General features: G+C 48.1%; 1 protein-coding gene across 3 annotated transcripts in view; it reads left to right on the forward strand.

Moving 5' to 3' along the window:
- Positions 1-19175, forward strand: part of LTBP2 (latent transforming growth factor beta binding protein 2) — a 94315-nt gene that overhangs the window by 26844 nt on the left and 48296 nt on the right. For all 3 annotated transcript variants that reach the window (XM_027638299.1, XM_027638298.1, XM_027638297.1), the window contains exons 2-3: positions 4946-5016; positions 10613-10856. In XM_027638299.1, coding sequence (XP_027494100.1) covers positions 4946-5016; positions 10613-10856 — 315 coding nt within the window. The remainder of the gene's footprint in view (positions 1-4945; positions 5017-10612; positions 10857-19175) is intronic.

Genomic DNA, 19175 nt, shown 5'->3' on the forward strand with positions numbered 1-19175 from the left:
TCTTCTGCCCTGTGGCTGGGAGGGTGGGTCACAGTGATGATCCTCAGGTGATATACACAAAATCAGAGGAAGGTGGGTAATAGGAGAGTAATCTGGAGGAGCTTCTGCTTCTGGTACTTGCTTGGACAATTTTAAGGGGCATGTGAGACTCCCCCAACTGATAGTCCCACACTCATTCTTTCTCCCTCCCATTTTCTTTTTCTGCATTCTACATCCCAGTTCACATTTAATTGCTGTTTTATACACCATCCATAGTTGTATAGTCCTGGTTTACCCAGGCTTTGTGGCATATAGGTTCTTACTGCAATGCGTGTATAGGACTGCTCAGGAGCGGAGGCAGTTAAAGCTGATGTGGACTTGGCAGAGGGTTTTCAGTGACTCATCAATGCCAACAGCCTTTTGCTAATGTTCACTGCATCTGACTGCAAATATTTCATAGGCAGTTGGATGAAGTTCACTTTCCTGCAGTAGAAAGGCAGACCTGATGATCTAATTGTCCCTCTGGCCTCCTGTGAGGATGCTGTAAGTGGCCTGAATGGAGTCAGCATATCTGGCAGCACAGAGTTCTCTGTGAAGCTGCAAGATGATGCATAGATTGCTGTTAAAATAAGTGGTGAAAAAAAGGGTTCTACTGAATGCTTCAGAAACAGTGTGTGATCATTGCTGAGGCTGTGCACATGCTGAAAATATGTAAAAGCCATGATCTTACTACCGTTTTCTTGTTTTCCTTCCCCCTAGTGCCTGTTACGGTTGCTTGGCTCTTGTTTGAGATAACACTGCAAGATCTTACAGGCTTTTCCAATCCTGGGTACCTCTGCATAGTAGGGGTCTTATCCTGACGGTAGCCTTTGGCTGCAGCAGCAAAACAGGGGATGAAGGGCTGGCTTGTGGCAGCTCCTTTGCCCAAGGTGAAGTTTGTGCTGGTGCATCCGGTCAGAGCAATGAATCATACCTCTGGGTGTAGGAGGACTTCCTGACACTGGCTTCAGCTCTGTGGGGAGTGTCAGGGAGATGTCTGTCCCAGAAAAGGAACAGGTCAGCAAGTAGTGCCTGAGAGCTCCTGTGCACCAAGCTTTCACAACATGCCAGGGGTTATACCTGGGTATGCGCTAGCCATGGAATGAGGAATGAGGAGCAAACTTGTTTGCAGTTGCTTACTGCTTCTTATACTCTTTGGAGACCTCAGGATGTATGTGGCACTTGAGGCAGGAGCTCAAGTGGATTCAATTGTGGATTCAATGCCCCACTCTGCATTTGGCCAGAAATGCACTGCCCTGTGCCTTAGGGCTTTCTCTGGCACTGTGGCTATTCAGTTGTCTGAGCCATTCAATTCCCCTTCTTTCCAAAGAGGGGAAACTGGCTACTGAAAACTGTATTAACCATTAATCAATGGTAATTAACCTATTCTGCTGGTAAGGAGACAGAGATAGGAAAGACAGAGCATTTGCTGAAGGCTTGTTTTAGCATCAGTGTCAGGGCTGGGAACAGGGCAGCCGATGGAATGTGACCTAGTGTGAGGTTCAGTGGAACTTCAGCTTGGGAGACCCGTGTGAAGACAAGTCTTCCCTTCTGCTCTGATCTAGGATTGTGTTGAGTTTCTTTCCACCTGGGAGAGCTGCTGACCCCTCCACATGCCCAGCCATCCTCTGGTCCCTCTGCAGCCCAGGCTGCCCTGGATAAGGGTGAGAGTTTTGCTGCCATTTCCTTGCTGCCGTGCTTCCAGTTCCAAGGGTTGGGTAAGCAGAAGGCAACCTGGGTGCTCAGCTTGCACACCTGCTGAATACTTCAAAGTTATGAGCGTGGCTTTGCCTTACATCACTTTTAGGTCTGCCGGGGGCTTGGTGCCTCCTGGCACCCAGCAGGTCCCCTTGTGAGGAGCTCTGCCTGCTGCCCTGGAGGCCCTTGTTCCCTGTGTGACGAGGGGTGATCAGGGGCTGCTCAGTGTCTACAGGTAGCTCCTCAGCAGTTGCTCCTGTGGTGGTGATACCAGTCCAGGAGGGACCCTGCGACTTGTTTTGTTCTCCAGAAGGAGTGCTGGGTGGAGAGGCTCAGGGCTGGGCATGCCCCACAGGTGGCTCATGTTTGAGCCACGTCTTTGCCCAAAGCGTTGGTGATGGCATGTGCAACAGGACAAATGCATCTGGGGAACACCACTCTCTCTCAAGCACCGTACCTCAATGTTGTAAACATGCCGTGCTCCTTAAACATCATGGGATTCAGTCTGAATTCTTTGTAAGGCAGTAGAAACCACATGGTGTTCAAGCCATGCAAATGACAATAAAAAGCTTTAAGTAGAACCAGGCGTGCTCAGGACTGGGTCCCATGCAGCAAAACCCCCATAGCTATTTTCCCATTGCTGATGCTCTTGCTTACCTGGGCCCCATGCTCTGTACAAAGTTCTGCCACTGGGCTTTCATCAGGAAATAGTTGTGGTTCTTTTCTACCCTCCAGTACTACCTCCATGTTGCTCATGGAAAGCTAGCTCACTTCCAGTCCTGGAGGTCATCCCTGCCTCCATCTCTTCCCATCTTCTCATCCAGGAGGTGATGAAAGGAAGGGACATTTCCGTCCAGGTACTCCCTCTGCCCCTGCATCTGAGGGTATCCCTGCCAGGCTGTCCTCCCTCCAGGAGCATTGCCCTGGTTGGTGCTAGCATCTCCCTTCACCTGGGGTTGGCAATTCATGTCTGAATTGGGCAGTGGCACAGAGTGGCTCAGTTAATGAGAGGTTTGTACCCAACCCAACAGGGGTTTCATGCCTTCAAGATTGATCTTGTCTGCTCAGGCTTGGACTCCTGTCTGGTTTAGCCTCATACCTTTCTTCCTACAACCTCTGGTTTGCTGTTGGCACTGAGAGCAGCTAACAACATGCTCCCTCCAGCATGTGTGTGAGAGATGTAGATAAAACTTGAACTTCAATCCCATGAAGAACTAATAAGTGTTATTCAAGTACAAAACAGTTTCTCTGGAGAAGGTAGCTATTTTGCCTGCAAGAAACATGATTATCTGAGTAAGTTGAGGTGGGAAAGGGCAAGGGCTTTGCTCATTGAAAAGACTGCCTGAATATGACTTACAAGGTGTGTTTCACCAGTGCCGAGGGAAGAATGGGAGCTGTGGCAGTCTAAGCAAACATGCCTATGCTGCTGCCTGTTGTGCAGTCCCTCAGTAGACCTTAATTACCAACAGACATGCTCCAGCTTGGTGTTTTTCTCTTCGTACTGATCAGGACATCTTAAAAAAGTTTAAGGCCTTGTGGGCTTTTTTGCAGTAAATAAAGAAGGGTTTGCTTTCCTTGAATATTATCTGGAGATGTCTTAAAGAAGAGACTCATAGATCCCTTTGGGTTGACAGACAAAATGCTGGAAATTGGTGCTCTTGCCCAGCAAGAGTAGATATGAGTGGATGCTAGAATTATTTTGGCTTGTTCTGCTTGCAGGAAGTCACACCAAGGGAATTTAAGTGCTTTCTCCCTATAAAAATCTGCCCATGTTAATAAAATATTGATCCTGAATGGCTGGATAACACTTTAAAAATGGTGCACCTTCTGAGAGCACTTCCCTTTCCCACATGGAGCGATTGTACGTCTACAGGCAGCTTCATTCATGAACCAGAACAATCCTTGGCATACCTGCCATCCATCATCCTTCATCCTTGGCTCTCCTAAAGTGTGAGCCCTACAGCTTGAGCTCTGGCACTTCCAGAGGCTCATCTCACACTATGTGGATACAGGAGTCAGGAGGATGCCACTTTGGAGCAGGATCATCTTCTGACCCTGCTGTGTTCATGTTAAAGTCAATGCAAAAGAAAAATGTGCATGTTTCCATGGTTCCTGTAAATTCTGTCAGCAGCTCCAACTGCCTTGTCCAGCATTAGAAATAAACCATACTCCCCACTTTGTTTCCAGAGACTTTCCAGAGCTTTCAGGCTGTCTTATTCTAACTTTATATCTTTTGATGATGGTACTTTCCCATCTACCTAGACATGCAAAAGTTACTTATTCTGAAAACCTTTCCTCCATGATGAGTAATACGCTTGGAGAGTACCCTGGAACTTGTTATTCCTTCTCATTATACATATGTAAATATGAGGTGCGACCAGAGGAAGCAGCATGAGCTGCTTGGTTGGGCATTGCAGACCACCTCGCAGAGACCCAGCACTGTATGTTTACAGTGATCACTACCTGAAAACACAGAAAGGAGGTGGGGAATATGTAATTTACGTAAAATTGCTGCAGCACAATCCTGGATTTAACACCTGTGGAAATGATTTGAGCATCTTGGAATTAGTGTAGCACTGTGCACACAAATTTCATAGCACCTGAGGGTCCCCAACCTCTGGGGTCACTGTGCCAGAGGCACATAACAGATGCAGGACTGGGGTGCTTGCAAACAGAGAGCAAGCTGGGGAGCATCCTGTGTGACTGCTGGCGTGCCGTCCTTCCCAGGGCAGGGTTGAGCAGTGAACAGCAACAGGCAGCAGCAGTTAGGTGGAGAATTAAGTGTTTTCTTCGGCCGAAGCAGCATGGGACATTTGCGGAGGCGAGATGCTATGACCCAAATTGGAATCAGGCCCGATTTACACCCCAATACCATGAAGAACCATGAGATCTTTAATGATCACAGACTGCTGGCCTCCAATTGCTCTCAGGAGGAAAATGGTTCCTCTGAGTGCTGTGCCAGGAATCCAGCATAATGCCAGTTCAAAAGGGAGATATTCTCTGAGGGATCGCTCACACTGCAGCATTCACATAGTCCTTGGGGGTTTCTTTTCCAAGCACTTAAACAACTCAGCCCTTGTCCCATTGGTTTTGATCTCAGCTGCTGGTCCATCTGGAAGGAAATATCAGATGCTGCAGGAAATAATTTTACGGGTGACTCAGAGGTGCTGGCTGCAACAAGACCTTGACTTCCCCTTCTCCTAACCGCATGCTTTGTCTCTCCGCTTAGGCCAAATGTCTGTGGCAGACAGTGTTGCCCAGGATGGACCATGGCTCCAGGCACAAACCGCTGCATCAAACGTGAGTATGACAGTCTCAGCCAGTGCAAGTCTCACAGTGCACCCCTAAAAAGTGCTAGAGTAGTGCTGTAACCCTGCAGGTGGCCCCTGCACTGTGGCAGGGAAGCAGATGGATCGCGGGGTCTGCAGAGGCAATGCCATGACCTTCCTGTGAGTTTGCCAGGCTGTAGGTCAGCTCCTCCTGTCTCCTGGCAGGCTGAGTAGACTGAATAATTGTGGTTTTACTTCATTATTATTATTATTAGTGTCCATCTCAAGCAGGATCTTGTGTGGGCAGGGCATTCATTGCAGTGGCACATTTATGGATGAGTTTTGAGACTTAGGCTCTCACTTGTCCTGCTTGAAGCAAAGACAGGTCTGTGAAAGTCCCAGCGGGTGGGAACCAGATTGGGGCTGTGCTCACGTGGGTGAGCGTTGCTGATGCTGACGGAGAAATCAGGGCTGCAAATTATCTGAGTGCTATTAAGGAAAGCAATTAATGAAGTTGGCACAAGGGCTGGGATGGGTGGGGCTGGAACACGAAGCAGCACATGGGATGTGTAAAATGGCAGTGGGGTGCAGGGCACTCCTGCAGTGCAAAAAAGGCCCTCCTGCTTACCCACAGAGGGAGTAATAAGTATTCTGCTCCTCCAGACAGCCCTGGCAGAGCCCTGGGGGCTGAGCTCATTGTGGGCTCCCTGACCCAGCACTGAAAGGGAAGAGGTTTGGGGAGGCACCAGTGCAATGCATACCAGAGGCAAGTGAGCTGTCATCTCCATCCCCAATAGCTTCACAGCCGCAGACCAGCCCCTGCTGTGATCCCTGTCCCTGAACGATAGGGTTGCACCACCCAGCCCACCTGTGGGCCTTCCCAGGGAACTGGTGGCCCCATGCACTTGCCTGGTCCCAGGGAGCTGCGGGGCTGCCTGCAGTGCCTGGTCTGCTGGGAGGGGAGGGAGCACAGGCAGCAGTCAGGCTTTCTGGAGGGGAATGCCCGACCCAGAATAGCCCAGAGCATCTGCCTTCACTTGAGTGGCAGCAGCTGCCCAGATGTTAAGCAGGGAAAGAGGCTCAGCTTTGTTTGCCTCGAGATCTCACGGCGCTTTGGCTGTGCTGGGGTAATTGCATTAGCGATTGGTGTTTGGGAGCTGGGGGCCAAGGGCTGACTCACCTCCCTTCTCCTTCTCCCCCCTGCTGACAGAAGCCAAACGGTAGAGAGCGTGCTGTGCTGCCAGACAGCGTCTGTAAACACAGTGCGGGGCCAGTGATGGCAGCATCTTTCTCTCATTAGGATTTTGGTAGGAGCAGTAGATCTGGGCTTGCAGCCATGCAGGCTGCCTAGCGATCACTTAGGTGCTGGGACCTTGTTCTCAAGGATTCATTAAAAGGACAGTGTTAACGTGATCAGGCCTGACAGTGTCCCCCTGACAGGGGATGGTAAATCTCAGGCAGGACTTAGGTGGAGATTGGTGATGTGTAAACATAATTTCATTCTTAGCTACCTCCCTCTCTGGGCTTTTCTGATGGAGTTCAAGCTGGTGGAAACATTCAGCTGTTTTTAAAGCTGCCAAGGCAAGCTGGACAGCCCATCCCAGTTAGTTTCTGCACTGTAATGCTGTTTAATGTCTGATCTCATGGTCTTTGATATGTGGCATATCAGGGAAGTTAGCAGGGTAGAAATGCAGGCAGAGGGAACCTCTTAAGGATGATGAAGCATGGAAAGAACTGGCATTGAGGTGTTTGACAGGACCTTGGTTTTGAAGGATTTGAGCCTGGGTGCAGGAGAGAGGATAGGCTGAATTGTTGCCATAATCTACTTCCTCTCACCTACCAAGCATGGTGGTTTCTTAGTTCACCCATGCTTCTCTAGGGACTTTTCCAACATCTCTGCATATGACTAAACTCCAGCCATAGGGAGGTGTCTCTAGTCTTTTGGTATGTTCCAGCTATGAGGACCAAAGTGCCATGAGGGCTTGTGGAATTTTCAGACAGTCAGTGACTGGGAAGATTAAAGAGAGAAATCTCTCTGGGGCAACAGTGTCTCCTGGGAAAGTGAAAGTGAGCTAAAGGAGTTTAGAAGGAAGATCTTGCCTGCTTGCAGTGGACTTGATTCCTACCCCACACGCTGCCACATCATCACACTGAGCTGCATACAGGGCATCTTGTGAGGCTCCATCCTGTGAGCCATTAGAGATAGTGAACTACATCTGTATGTAGACCTGAAGAATTCATCCAACCTCCTGCCTGTTTAACTTTGTCCTCGGGTGAGACTCTGGCCATTATGTCCTTAGTTTGGTGGAGAAGAAACCTACATACACAAACTGGCCAGAAGCCTCCTTGCACTGCCCATGTTTTGGGAGATGCAGTGGCTGCAGTGTACACTTGTCAGTAATTTGGCTGCTACCTGTTAGCTCATCATCCTTCCCCTCTGCTTAAGAGCAAGGGAATCCTCTTGCTCAGCCTCGCCATATTAATTTATCATCCTCCACTTTCATCGGAATTATTCATGATGGTTCTTTGCTGTTTCAGGAGATACCAAAGCACCCTGGTCTGGGCTGGAAATGCAGGGTGAGCTTTTTTCTGTCATGGATGTTTTACAGTTTAAAAGAAACATTTTAATCAGTATGTCGGGAAGGGCTAACTAAACTAATGCACTTGCTAATCTTGTACAGATGGTCTTGCAGTTAAGATAGCCAAAAAAGTGTAGGGATTCCAGGTGGAGTTGCTGGCTCTGCTGTGGCCTCACAGTGTGACTTCAGACAGTCACATTAGCACCTGGGGCTTTTCCACATCTGCAAAATGGCATTCACTTGCTCTCATCTTTTGTGTTTCTTCTGTACTGTAGCTGTAGGGTTTTTTGAACCCTGACTGTTCTTCACTGAAGTTCTGTTTTCTCTCTGTTATTCCTGAATTGCTGTTGATCTACCTGCCTGTCACCCTGCATGGATCTCACTTGTGTTAAATTGTCCATCCCTTCTGGGGATCCTTTTGCAGTTTTCCTATGGAGGCCCTAGCCGATGGATAGGTTCCTCTGCATTTGAATGGGACTGAGCAGGAGCTGCTTACAGTGAAGATCTACACCACCCTCCTAGATGAAGAGCACATGGAGAGCTGCAGGGACTCACTAATTGAATGTCACCTTGCAGTGTCATTGCTCAGCCCAGGGCCGGGTATGCCTGCAAAGTGATGGGAGGTTGAGCTTGTTGTTGTTCCCCTTTGATGGTCCTGCCTGCCTGGCCTAGCTGGGTGGTCAGTCATGCCGCAGTCATCCCTTCTGTGTGACCTTGCTGGGAGGAATTGTCTCATGCACTGAAGACTAGACAGCACCAGATTTGATCTGTGAGGGCACTGCTAGATGCCCTTGAACAAACTAGCATTGCTACTAGTGATACCTTGGCAGTGCTCCAAGTCTCATCATTTTATTAAGAGTTTTGAGATGACTGTTTGTTTTCCCTAATGCCCCAGCTCCTGGAGCAGGTGATTACATGAGACTAGAGTGAAAAGAAATGAGTAGCCATCAAGAGCAACTGTTTATAGTCCCCACAGCTGGGAAGCAACATTAACCCCTGGGCTCAGAAACCAAAAAGCAAAAAGAAAGATTCCAAATACATATATATTTTTAACTGTCTTGTTTCTTCAGTCAGTGTAATGGTTTTGGGGGTCTGACTAGTGATTTCACACACTTGTCATTGGCAATGCTGCCACTGACTGATCTGCTCTCCTTATATTGCATAGCTAGACTGCATGAAAACCACTGGATTTTAAAGCTCTTTCAAGTTCTTCCCAAGTCTGTAAAAGCAACCAGGAAGGGGATTAATCCCAGAGCTGGAATATTTCAGCTAGGGCAGCTCCCCACCCATCCTGCTTGAAGAGACTAGAAAACTAATCCCATTCCTTTCTTTCTCTTCTTTATATCAGCTGTCTCAGGGGCTTTTTAAAGTGCCTGGTCACTTATCACTGCTTTCCTGCTGAAGGGCACAGTCTAATATGAGTATGAACATTGTTGGTGGGAGAGATTGTGAGAACCGCTGTGGTTCCAGGTCCCAGCATCGTGCTCTGCAGTATTTCAGCATGTGAAGTGGTTGTTTTCAATGGCAGGCTTCCTGGACTGGTGGCCTTTGTTAAAACAGGCATTTATTGGGAGATAACAGTAGGGACTGGCAGTCTATTTAAATCACAGCTGAGTTTTTTATTATAAATTACATCAACTTCTGGAGTGCCAGACTTCCCAGAGACAGTTAATTCCTGCCTGACTAGCACCTTGTCCCTGTTCCAGAGTCTTCAGTGTTGGCTGATTTATTTTACTGGGGGATTTCATCAAAATCTCTGGCTTTAACCTATACAGCCCTACGTGACTTGGGGTCTCCTTTTCCTTGAGGTCTCCCTCTCTTTCTGAGTGTTAACATGGTAATAAATGTCACATGAAACATTCCAGTGAACATATCCCTGATCTAGGTAGGAAAAGATGATGGCAGGCCATTTGTGGGATGAGGGAAGCGTTTTGGGGGCTATACTGCTGTGAAAGGACCTCAAGAGTCTGCACAAGGACTTCTCTCACTTGGTGACAGCAGGATGATGTATGGATGGCACACAAGGGTAGAGCTGTCTGTATGTTTGTTGCTCAGAAGCAGTGTTTCTTACAAGTGTGCTTGGATCTTGGGGGGATGGAGAGCACAGCCAGAGTAGGAGCGACATGCTCATGAAAGCCCAGCAGCTGCGTGTGAAGGTGGTGGGATGTCAGATGCCCCTGCAGTCTCCCTGGGACAGTCCTGGGAAAGGGGCCTTCAGCAGAAGTGGTGGCTGCATGGATTGAAACCCATTCACAGGGCTTCCATGTGCCTGGAGGTTAATGTCCACTTTATGTTGTCCAACAAGGTTTCATTACTCTTTGGCCAGCTGGCCTCTTCTTTCTTTGAAGGACAACACTGTGTTCCAGTGCCCTTTCATTACTTTTGCTCAGAACAATGGGCCTGGTCCTACTGGAGTGAGCTGTGGTTTTCTGGCTGCCGCTGGCTGGGTTATAAACCCTATTTGGCATCTGTTGACTTGGGAAGTGTTAGGGTCCAGTGTATAATTAATAGCACTTTCCTCCCACGGCGCAAACTGAAGCTGATGTGCTGTAATTAGGAACACACGCAGGCTCAGAGGGTGATTTAGGCATAAGGTTAATGAACTGTAAGTCCCCATAGGAATTGGAGTGCAGTGACTCCAAAATCAGCTCCAGAGGGAAAGCTGGAAAGCTCTGGAGGGGACAGACCGGGGGCACTGTGCAAATCAGACCCCAAAACAGACTAAAGATAACTTGCTTTGGGATTAAGGACCTATTCCTGCCTAGAGCACTATGGGCAATGCTGGAGGCTGTATGCTCCATGGAGGCCATGCTGCTCATTTCTGAACTTTCTGAAATGAGTATTGTTGGAGAAGAGCTCGGCAGAGACCAGTGTGGAGAATGGAGGTGACCTTGTGTTAGGGCCCCCAGCAGCAGTTACACTGCAACTGTGAAGGTCACCTGCCTGCAGAGAGGAGATGGGACTGTCCTGGTTGTGCAGCCTCAGTTGGATGTCACCACCGTGGGGCCAAGTCCTGTGTCCACTAATGGCCTTTCTGTGTCTCCTCAGCCGTCTGCGACCCACCATGCCAGAACAAGGGCTCCTGCAGCCGTCCCCAGGTCTGTACCTGTCGCTCAGGCTTCCAGGGCTTCCGGTGTGAAGAAGTTGTTCCCGAGCAGGAATACCACCCGCCTGGTGCCGTTGCTGCCTTCCAACCCCCCACAAGCTCCCTCCGGAGGAGGACCAGCACGACAGGGCAGGATGCCTCCCTGCAGGGGGCTCAGGCACCCATCCCACGGCACGTCCCAGCTGTGTAAGTCAAACCTGGTTCCTGGCAGGATGTTCTCCCAAATACTCAGGCAACTAACATCATGCTCAGCTGGGCCACAGCCTCCGCTTTATGAGACCAGGCAACTTGGATTTCAATGGAAACTCCTCCATGGGCTGTCGGAGCCAACATAGGGGGGTCAGGTCCTGCTGTGCCTCCAAGAGACTCAGTTTGTACCCAGCACTGTGTCATGGTCCCCAGGCCACATGCAGGAATAGGACAGGCTAATGACGCTCCCATGAGGAAGGAGAACTGCGAAGGTCGTCAGTTTGCCCCTGTCCTGTTGGTGACTAGCCTTCATGATAGCAGCAGGGTGGATAGAGGAGTGGGAGTTAAATTTCTTTCCCAAGAGGGTATTTTTTAGAGCAATACATCCAGGTAGTACCGACTGAAGAGTACATAGATCTAAGGTGTGCTTTGAAGTGCTGGTATTAGCAAAGCGATGACACTGAGATGTCTCCTGGCAGTTTTTAGCCATTACTGAGCTGTTTGTTCCTTATTTCTGTGTCACCTTGCTGTGATTTGGGTCATTTTGGTACCCAGGCAGGTGCCTGCATATTGGGTACAGAAGCAAAGATGCAGATGTTGGAGCTCAGAGAGGTCCATACAGGAGAGACTCTGTGAGGAGTGTGTTAGGCTCAGGATGACAACTGTGGTATGATCTGGTCCTTTGTTGGGTGAGGAAGAGCTTAGCACTTCAGTGCACCTGCCTCAGGTCAGTACCGAGATGCTCCTGTACACAAGCTGCAACCCCTCCACAAAACTTTGGGTTTTGTGACATCCTGCTGGAGCTGTAGGGTTTTTGCTGAAGGAGGCAGTAAAGATAGGTGCCTTTCCTGACAAGCACTGCTGCTGTACTGGCAGCTTGGTGGGGATGGAGAGTTGGGAATAGTGCCTGCTGCTGTACAACAACGCACACATATTGTTTGTTTGGGTTTTTTTAAATTGTCTCTGCTTTTCTGTAAGAGTCCGTGGATGTGGGAGCAAAGTGTTACACTGCATCACCCCTAATGGCTCCTGTCTTTCTTGCTGCTACTCACTCAGTTGCTGGGCCAGAAAGACTGGTTTTGTTGGTAGCCACCAAAGCAGAGAATTTGCACATGGCTTCCAGCAGAAGCCCCTCAGTCATTAAGAAGACATTATAGCAAATTACAGGTGCTTAACCAGGAGGTAACTGTAGTTTCTCCTTTACTTCTCCGAACTCTTGACTTTCTCTGTCAGCATCACTCAGAGCTGCCCAAGGAAAGGGCAATTCAGCCTTTGTTTTCTATATTCCTGCAGATTGTTTTCAACATGCTTGTTGCTCCTAAAGTAGCTGCTGCCCTTCTCTCTCTTCTGAAGTGAAGGCAATGCATGGGTTGGAGACATTTCTAGACACTTACCCTTGGCTGTCAACAATTTTGGAGAGGCTCAAATGACTGACAAAGAGTTGACTGACACCAAGTAGTTTCTTGAAGCTGACATATCTTGGTGCCCAAATGAAAGACTATCTGATAGGAATGAAATTCAGGAAAGGCAGAGGTGATGCTGGCAGGGAGAGGTGGCCAAGCCCCTGTCATTGCTGCTCTGAGGGAGGCTCGGTGCCCAAGCAAGCATGCAACCCTTCTTGTACGTGGCTGCAGTCCTAGGCATTGCTGATGAGTTTCCCCGCAGTGATGACCTCCTACTACCCCTCTGTGCCATCAATCTGTGTGGAGGGACTGGAGGGTAGGGAGAGCAGAGTGGAGATACAGCACCTGTTGAAGGCTTTCCCAGTAAGGAACATGACCTCAGACTCCGCACAGATGACAGGGGGCTGTGCAGGCACTGGAAGAGAATTCTCGTCCAGTCAGTCAAGACATAGTGTCAAGTGATCGCTGAGCTGGGATTGCTGAATGCCCGACTGCCTGATGTACCTTAAATCCTCTGGCACTGTCCCAAGGAAATAGGACTCCATTAAGGACCATGCCATGCCGTTCCTCCTTCCCTCCTCATGGAGGCCATAGGATGTTACCTTGTTCCATGCTTCAGCAAGGGAATTTGACTGTCATCCTTTTTGATGGCCAGAGGTAGGACACTGGCATATGTCCACCACTGACTGCCTTCTGGAGATGTCCTGAAAGATTTCCTGGGGTTGCTGTGTGTGTCTCTGAGAGGTAGTTCTCACCAACACTCTGGGTGCTGTGCCGCAGGCTGCTGCCTTTCCTGCCCAGGCAATGTTTAGCGGCCCTCCTTTGCAGGCAGGTGGGGGAGTGCCTGCACCCTGTCACTGATCTGCATCAAAATGCCTCTCTTCAGCCCCTGGGTGTTTTCCTGTGCAATTCAGTCACTCGGGGTTTTTTTTCTGTGGATCTTATAACATGGTGTGGAACTGCATGACCTAAAAGTCCTGCTGCTGTTAGATGAATTGTTTCCTAAATATTTTTGAGTGTCCCCTTCAGCATGCCAACTTCTGGGCTATCTGAGGAGCCTGTAAGAATGAGCATTGGCAACCAAAGGCAAGGTCTTGCTGCCTTTGCACCTGGCCATGCCCTTCTGCTGCTTCACTTGCTCAGGCGTTGGTCCTCATCTGGCCTCTGGGTGAGTTGGCTCAGTTAAATAAACCTGCAAAAAATGAACAGAGCAGAATTAAGGATGATTTTCTGTCACTTCAGTGGACTAAACTGGCTTATTGAAATATCATGAGACCAAAAGAATTGGACAGAATTGCAAATCTAGTAGTGAGGGGAAGAAAAGGAGGGAACTCCCCTTTTGGTGATGGGGAAGCCACTTCTTAGGTTGGTCATTTGTCTCATGAAACCATGCTCTTAGACTTCTCTGAACTTGGAGCCTGCTTCTTGCAGTTACATCATCATCTATTTCTATACTACTATTTCTGTGCTTCTGCATCAGAGTTTCTCCGTACAGTTGTAGCAGCAAAAGCAAGAACTTTATTTGCCTTCTGAGAGCTAGGTAGATCTTGCTCATGCTTGCAAGTATGAGGATTGGTTCTTAGGCACTGTAAACTTGGAGTCATGTTCACTGGAGTTCAGTTCACTGTCAAGTTTGAGAAGAACAGCTTGGGTTTTCCAGTCCATAGTCTCCTCCTGGGTAAGAGTGGATTGTGCTGGTGGGATACTGACTGTTGTCAGTCTGCCATGATCCCACAGGAGCTGACTTGTCTGATTTGTCAATAAGGAAGAGGTAGAGGAAGCTCTTGGTGGTTTGGTGGATGGAGAATGCTGGTGATTCCAGGTCAGTGGTTGTGAGAAGACTCAATTCCAGGACAAACACCCAGTCTCCAACCTCCCTGTACATTTGCGTTGTGAACAAACAGGAGTTGCGCAAAAGTGTGAGCTTATAGATTGCTAAGCCTGTCTTGCTGTGCCCAGACAGGAAATCAATCCTCACATAAGTGAATTTGCTTTCTCCTTTTGTTTGTTTGCATATATATTGGCTTTATTTGTGGTTTTTTTGTACAGAGCTAACAATCAGAAACTCTGAAGCCATGCACTACAACGGTGCTGTATTAGATTCTCTATAAACATGCAATAAAACCCATGAATCCTCCGCAGGGTCCTGCTCTTTCACCAGAGATTGGGTTTGGTGATTTTGGTTTCAGTGTGTTCTGAAGTGAGTCTTCAGAGAGAGTTAAGAAAGAAGCCAGCTATGTTATTCAGGAACTGCCTGGACCACAATATTCCCTGCTTGCCTGAGTGGTGGGACTGCTTTAAAATGATTTCTTATCATGAGCTAGTTGGACTTGCTGTTTATGATGACTGCACCTTCACTGTGGAGAGTAGCCTGCTCTGGAGGTAGGAAGTCTTTGGGAGTCTGTAGGAGCCCATAAAGCCCTAGTGAAGAGCATGATTAGACAGCTGCTAGTTGTCATGGTTCTGCTTCTGACACATACGCTCAGGGCCTCCAGAACTCACACCTGGAAGCAGAAGCAGTGATACCTTCTGTGGCTTCTCTGTCAGAAGAGCCCAGGAAGCATAAATGTGACAGCAGGAGATAAGTTACTGTCAGAACTCTGCCCTCAGCCTTCGTAAGAAGTAGCAGCTTCTTGAGCAACAGGGTTGTGCTGGTCATACACAACTGGCTGTACTGGTTGGTTTGTGTTTGCACCTGGCAGATGTGAAGATTAGTGAATGGATCTGTGGGCATTCCCACTGTAGCTGTCATAGATCCGTTTCTGGGCATGCTGGCAATTTTGGGAAAGTGGACGTGAAGGTCAACCTGAGCATTGTGCTGAGCACAGGTGTCAGGAATGTGGTGTTACATGTAGCCTTCAGTGCCTCCGTTTGGAGAGGTACTGGGGAAGAATCACTGCATCCTTGGCTTGCCCGTATGGTGTGCATTATCTCTTCTCCCTGGGACTAAAGAAGAAGATGTATTCAATCTTATCTGAGCTCAGCTCTTGCCCAGGGGAAGACATGGCTAGAAGGGCAGCTCTGGGTCTACTTTGCTGACACCAGAGCTGGTGATGCTCAAGCTGTCATCCCCTGAAATACTGACTAAGCAATGAACACCACTTCCCAAGTCCCTTCAGCAGCCTATGGCTCAGTGGAGATTTTAAGTCAGGTGTGTGAGGGAACATGTGGGGACCTGTTAGCTGCTGCAGAAGCTGAGAGGTCCCTGCACTGTGCTGATTGGAACAGGGAGTGCTCTGGAGAGCAAAATCCTGGGGGTGTAAGAGGCCCTCCCGGCATGGACTAACTGCAAATCCTCCCTCTTCTTGATCTCAGCCTGAATCTCTGCCTGGAGAAGCAAAGCCCTGATAGATGATTGTGCGGGAGGAGCTGCACCTCGGCCCAGAAGCCGACCTAAATGGAAACAGCTTTGTTTTCCTAAGGCTGAAATATCAGCAGAATTCATGTTTATTTAGCAGGGAGTGGAAAGGGCTTGTGCCCCTGCCCCTCACCATCAGGATGGATGACCAGCTGCCTCTGACTGTGGGCACTGTGCATGGAGGGTCCTGCTGCTGTCACCCGAGAAGGTTCCTTTCTGCAGGAGTGTTGGGCATAAATCTGTAACCAGCATCTGTGCAAGGGAGCTGTGCTGCCAGAAGGGATGTGTATGCTGAATGAAGGCTGTCTGGAAAGCAAGGTATCCTTCCTCTTCACAGAAAAGAAAAGATGTCTAGGACCTGCAAAGCATTTTCTCGGTAACTCAGGCAAGGGAAAAGGACATAGCTGTGGTATAAGGTGCTGAGGCACTGTGCAGACAGCTTAATGCAGCTAAGCTCTTGAGGGCAGGGAGCTTCCTCTAAGAGGGTTCTGTTTAGGCAGGGTAGTTGCTGGGAGTTGCCTGGTGTTTTCAGGATGGAAAAGGAAGAAGGCTGAGTTGCAACGTGCCTGGCCCACTGACTCCTGATGTCAGTCTCCTCTGCAGCACCCTGGAGGAGACATCTCCTCCCTTCCTGATGAGAGGAAGGGCTTTATGCAGCCCTTGAGGAGAGTTGGCCTGGGAACACTGGGAACCTCATGCCAGCAGGAAGGCTCTGCCAAAATCTCTGTTCTCCTGGAAGCGAAGGATGAGAACAGCAGGGAGCAAGCAGACAGCAGGATCTTGGGTGTGTAGCAGAGGTTGCAGGATGAAGAAAGTATATTCCTCCCATTTGAAAATTGACTGAAACCAGCTCTTGTTCTGGTGGTAGTCACATGTCAAGCATGGTCCTTTGCAGAGGGGAGTGGAGCCCATGGGTGGATATAAAGCTGTCTGCGCTGGAGTGGCCACTTAAAACATGACATTGAGAACTGGCGCTTGGCAAAATCATCTTGATGAGCTTGTTATCACTGTGGACTAGCAGATAGAACAAAAAGTTCACTGCAGGGTCACTTGCTTTTTAAAGATGCTGCTCCAAACAGAGGCAGATTTGTCTTTATTGTTAAAGCAGGATCTGGAGCCTCTTCTCTTGCCAGCTTTGAACTTTACACATTTATGAGAAAAAGGGGAGCTTGCTTTCTGCCTTACTTGGGTTGCTGCTGAGTGTCCAAGACTGTTTGTCCATGATACATATAGTACTAGGAAGAGGTCTATACTAGCCACATACCTACTGAATGCACCTTTTGCTCACTTGTGGCTGTCACTCACTTCACATTTATGAGGGTTGCAATTTATTAATTCCCAAATATCAGAGAAAATGAAAGTCACCTCTGAATGAGAAGCATACCCCCCATTGCCCATGAGTGCATTCTCATGGCATGGGCTGTGACAACTTTCCCACTTGGTTTGGGATGGGACCAGCCCAGGAGACCCATAGTACATGATGTTGAATTCCTGGGGTAGAACACTGGTGCCAGTCTTCCCTTCTACCACTGTGGTGTCTTTGAGCTCATTACTTGAATGGCATATTTTCACAGTGCAGATAAGCCCTAATTGCAGCTTTCTAAGGTGCTTCATTCACGCAATATAGTTTTCACAAGGTTCCTTGATCCAGAGGCAAATTTGAGTAGATATCCGGGACACTGTTAAAAAATTGAAAATAAAAAGCCAGTGCCAGTCTACATGAGAATATGTGAAAAGAGATTACACTCAGGGCAACGAGCTCTCCATAAGCTCCAGATCTCATCCTCTCTCCTGCTTTGACATAGTCAAAAGCCCTTGGCAAGCTGGCTGAGAAGCCTAAAGGGAAAACTCAAGCTACCCAAGAGGAGCGTAAATATAATTTTTCTTATATAAAAATACTCCTGTTTTTAAAGTACATGATATACCTTCTCTACCTGGCACCAGATGCTGTTACTCTACTTTCTAGTGTTTTAAAGCTGTCAATACCGTTCTGTTTTATGTGTTTTATGTATTTACTTTCTAGGGGGTTGCATACTCTTTTTTCAGGCCCCTTTTTTAAACTCCAAATATGGTCTTTACATTAGACCTGGTTCTTTTGTACCTCCTTGGGAGTCATTCCTATAGCTTAACTGAGCCTCTAGGCGGTTCAAATACACTTTCCCTTCTAACTGAAAGAAAAATGCTGCTACTATCAGCTTAATCTGAGACTCCATGCAAGAGAGCAGGGTGCAGGGCAAATGCATTTTACATGTGGTAGGTAAGGTAGTACAGAAAATCCAGTTTATAGTCTATTTTATATACTGTACATACATCATTTGGGACATTTATGACAATACAATTTATACAGCAGTTCTGTAAAAGAGAAAGGTATTAGAAGAGCACTAAGGCCACATGATCAAATGCTGGAGAGTTTTCCTAATGCCTGAATCAGGATTGTCATCTAGCTTGCTTTCAGCTCCCTTGTGCATGTGGATTATGCTGCAGTTTCTCATACCTGACTGTGCGTTGCCTTATTTGGTTTAAGCTGGTTCGTCAGTAAAATCAAAACCTTTTTCTTTGGTTTCGAGTGTTTTCCATAAATCACCAGTGCTAGCAGGAAACAAGGGATTAATTTAAGTTTATTTGGTACAAGGAGCAGTCGAAATGAAGATCTAGAAGTTTCCATATAAAATATACTCGTTCTCCTCTCCTTTCTTCATAAGCATTCTGAGAAATGCTGCCTTGAGTGCTTGGTGGTGGATGCGATTGGTACCCAACTTTCTGCACCACCTTCTTTTTGTCTCACCTTTGTGGAGGCTCTCTTCAGGGACATGCAGAAACTAAACTTATAGGCAGGAATTGAGAAGATATTCAAGCTGGAAAAATATTATCTTACAGTTGAAGGAAAAATATCCTCCACGGGAGGAAGAAATGTGGAAGGAGAGGCTGAAATTTTGCAGGGTAGAAACGAACAACAAAGTAGGCAGCAGAGGGTAATGTGTGCAGCTGCATATGAGGGACTGGTGGTGCTTAGGACTTTGGAGGCAAAAGACCCAAGTCACATGGGTTTTTCTCCTGGGCACCCTGGGGTCCTGCTCTGAGTCAAGGTATTCTTCATTGCCAGAAAAGATCTTGACATATTGGAAAGAGTTCTGAGAACTACAACAGGAGGTAGGGAGCTGAGGGTTAATAGACCCATATCTGGAAAACTGAGCCAAATGGTGACCTTGGAGGATGGGGAACATACTTTGAGGCTGAGGCTATTAGGAGGGGGCAGACAGAGGGTGTATTAGGTTGCCTGCAGCCTTGGCAGGGTGGCCATGTGAATTTTTCAGCAATAAGGCTTTCTAAAAAGCAAAGTGCCAAACACTTCCAGGGATGTAAAGACAGGTTGATAATGACACTGGAGCTTTGCCTTCTCCATCGCTTTGGAGCTGTGCTGCTGAGGAGCTGGAGTCCAGGCACTGCCAAAGCAGGCACAGTACTCTGGATCCCTTCCAGATGAGGATTCCATGAAACCTATTCCTCCCTGATGGTCCTTGGTGTGCATACTGAAGGCCACATGAGAGAGGTGTA

The sequence above is a fragment of the Corapipo altera genome, unplaced genomic scaffold (genome assembly GCF_003945725.1).
Source record: "Corapipo altera isolate COAL_440 unplaced genomic scaffold, ASM394572v1 23, whole genome shotgun sequence".
NCBI classification, from domain to species: Eukaryota; Metazoa; Chordata; class Aves; order Passeriformes; family Pipridae; genus Corapipo; species Corapipo altera.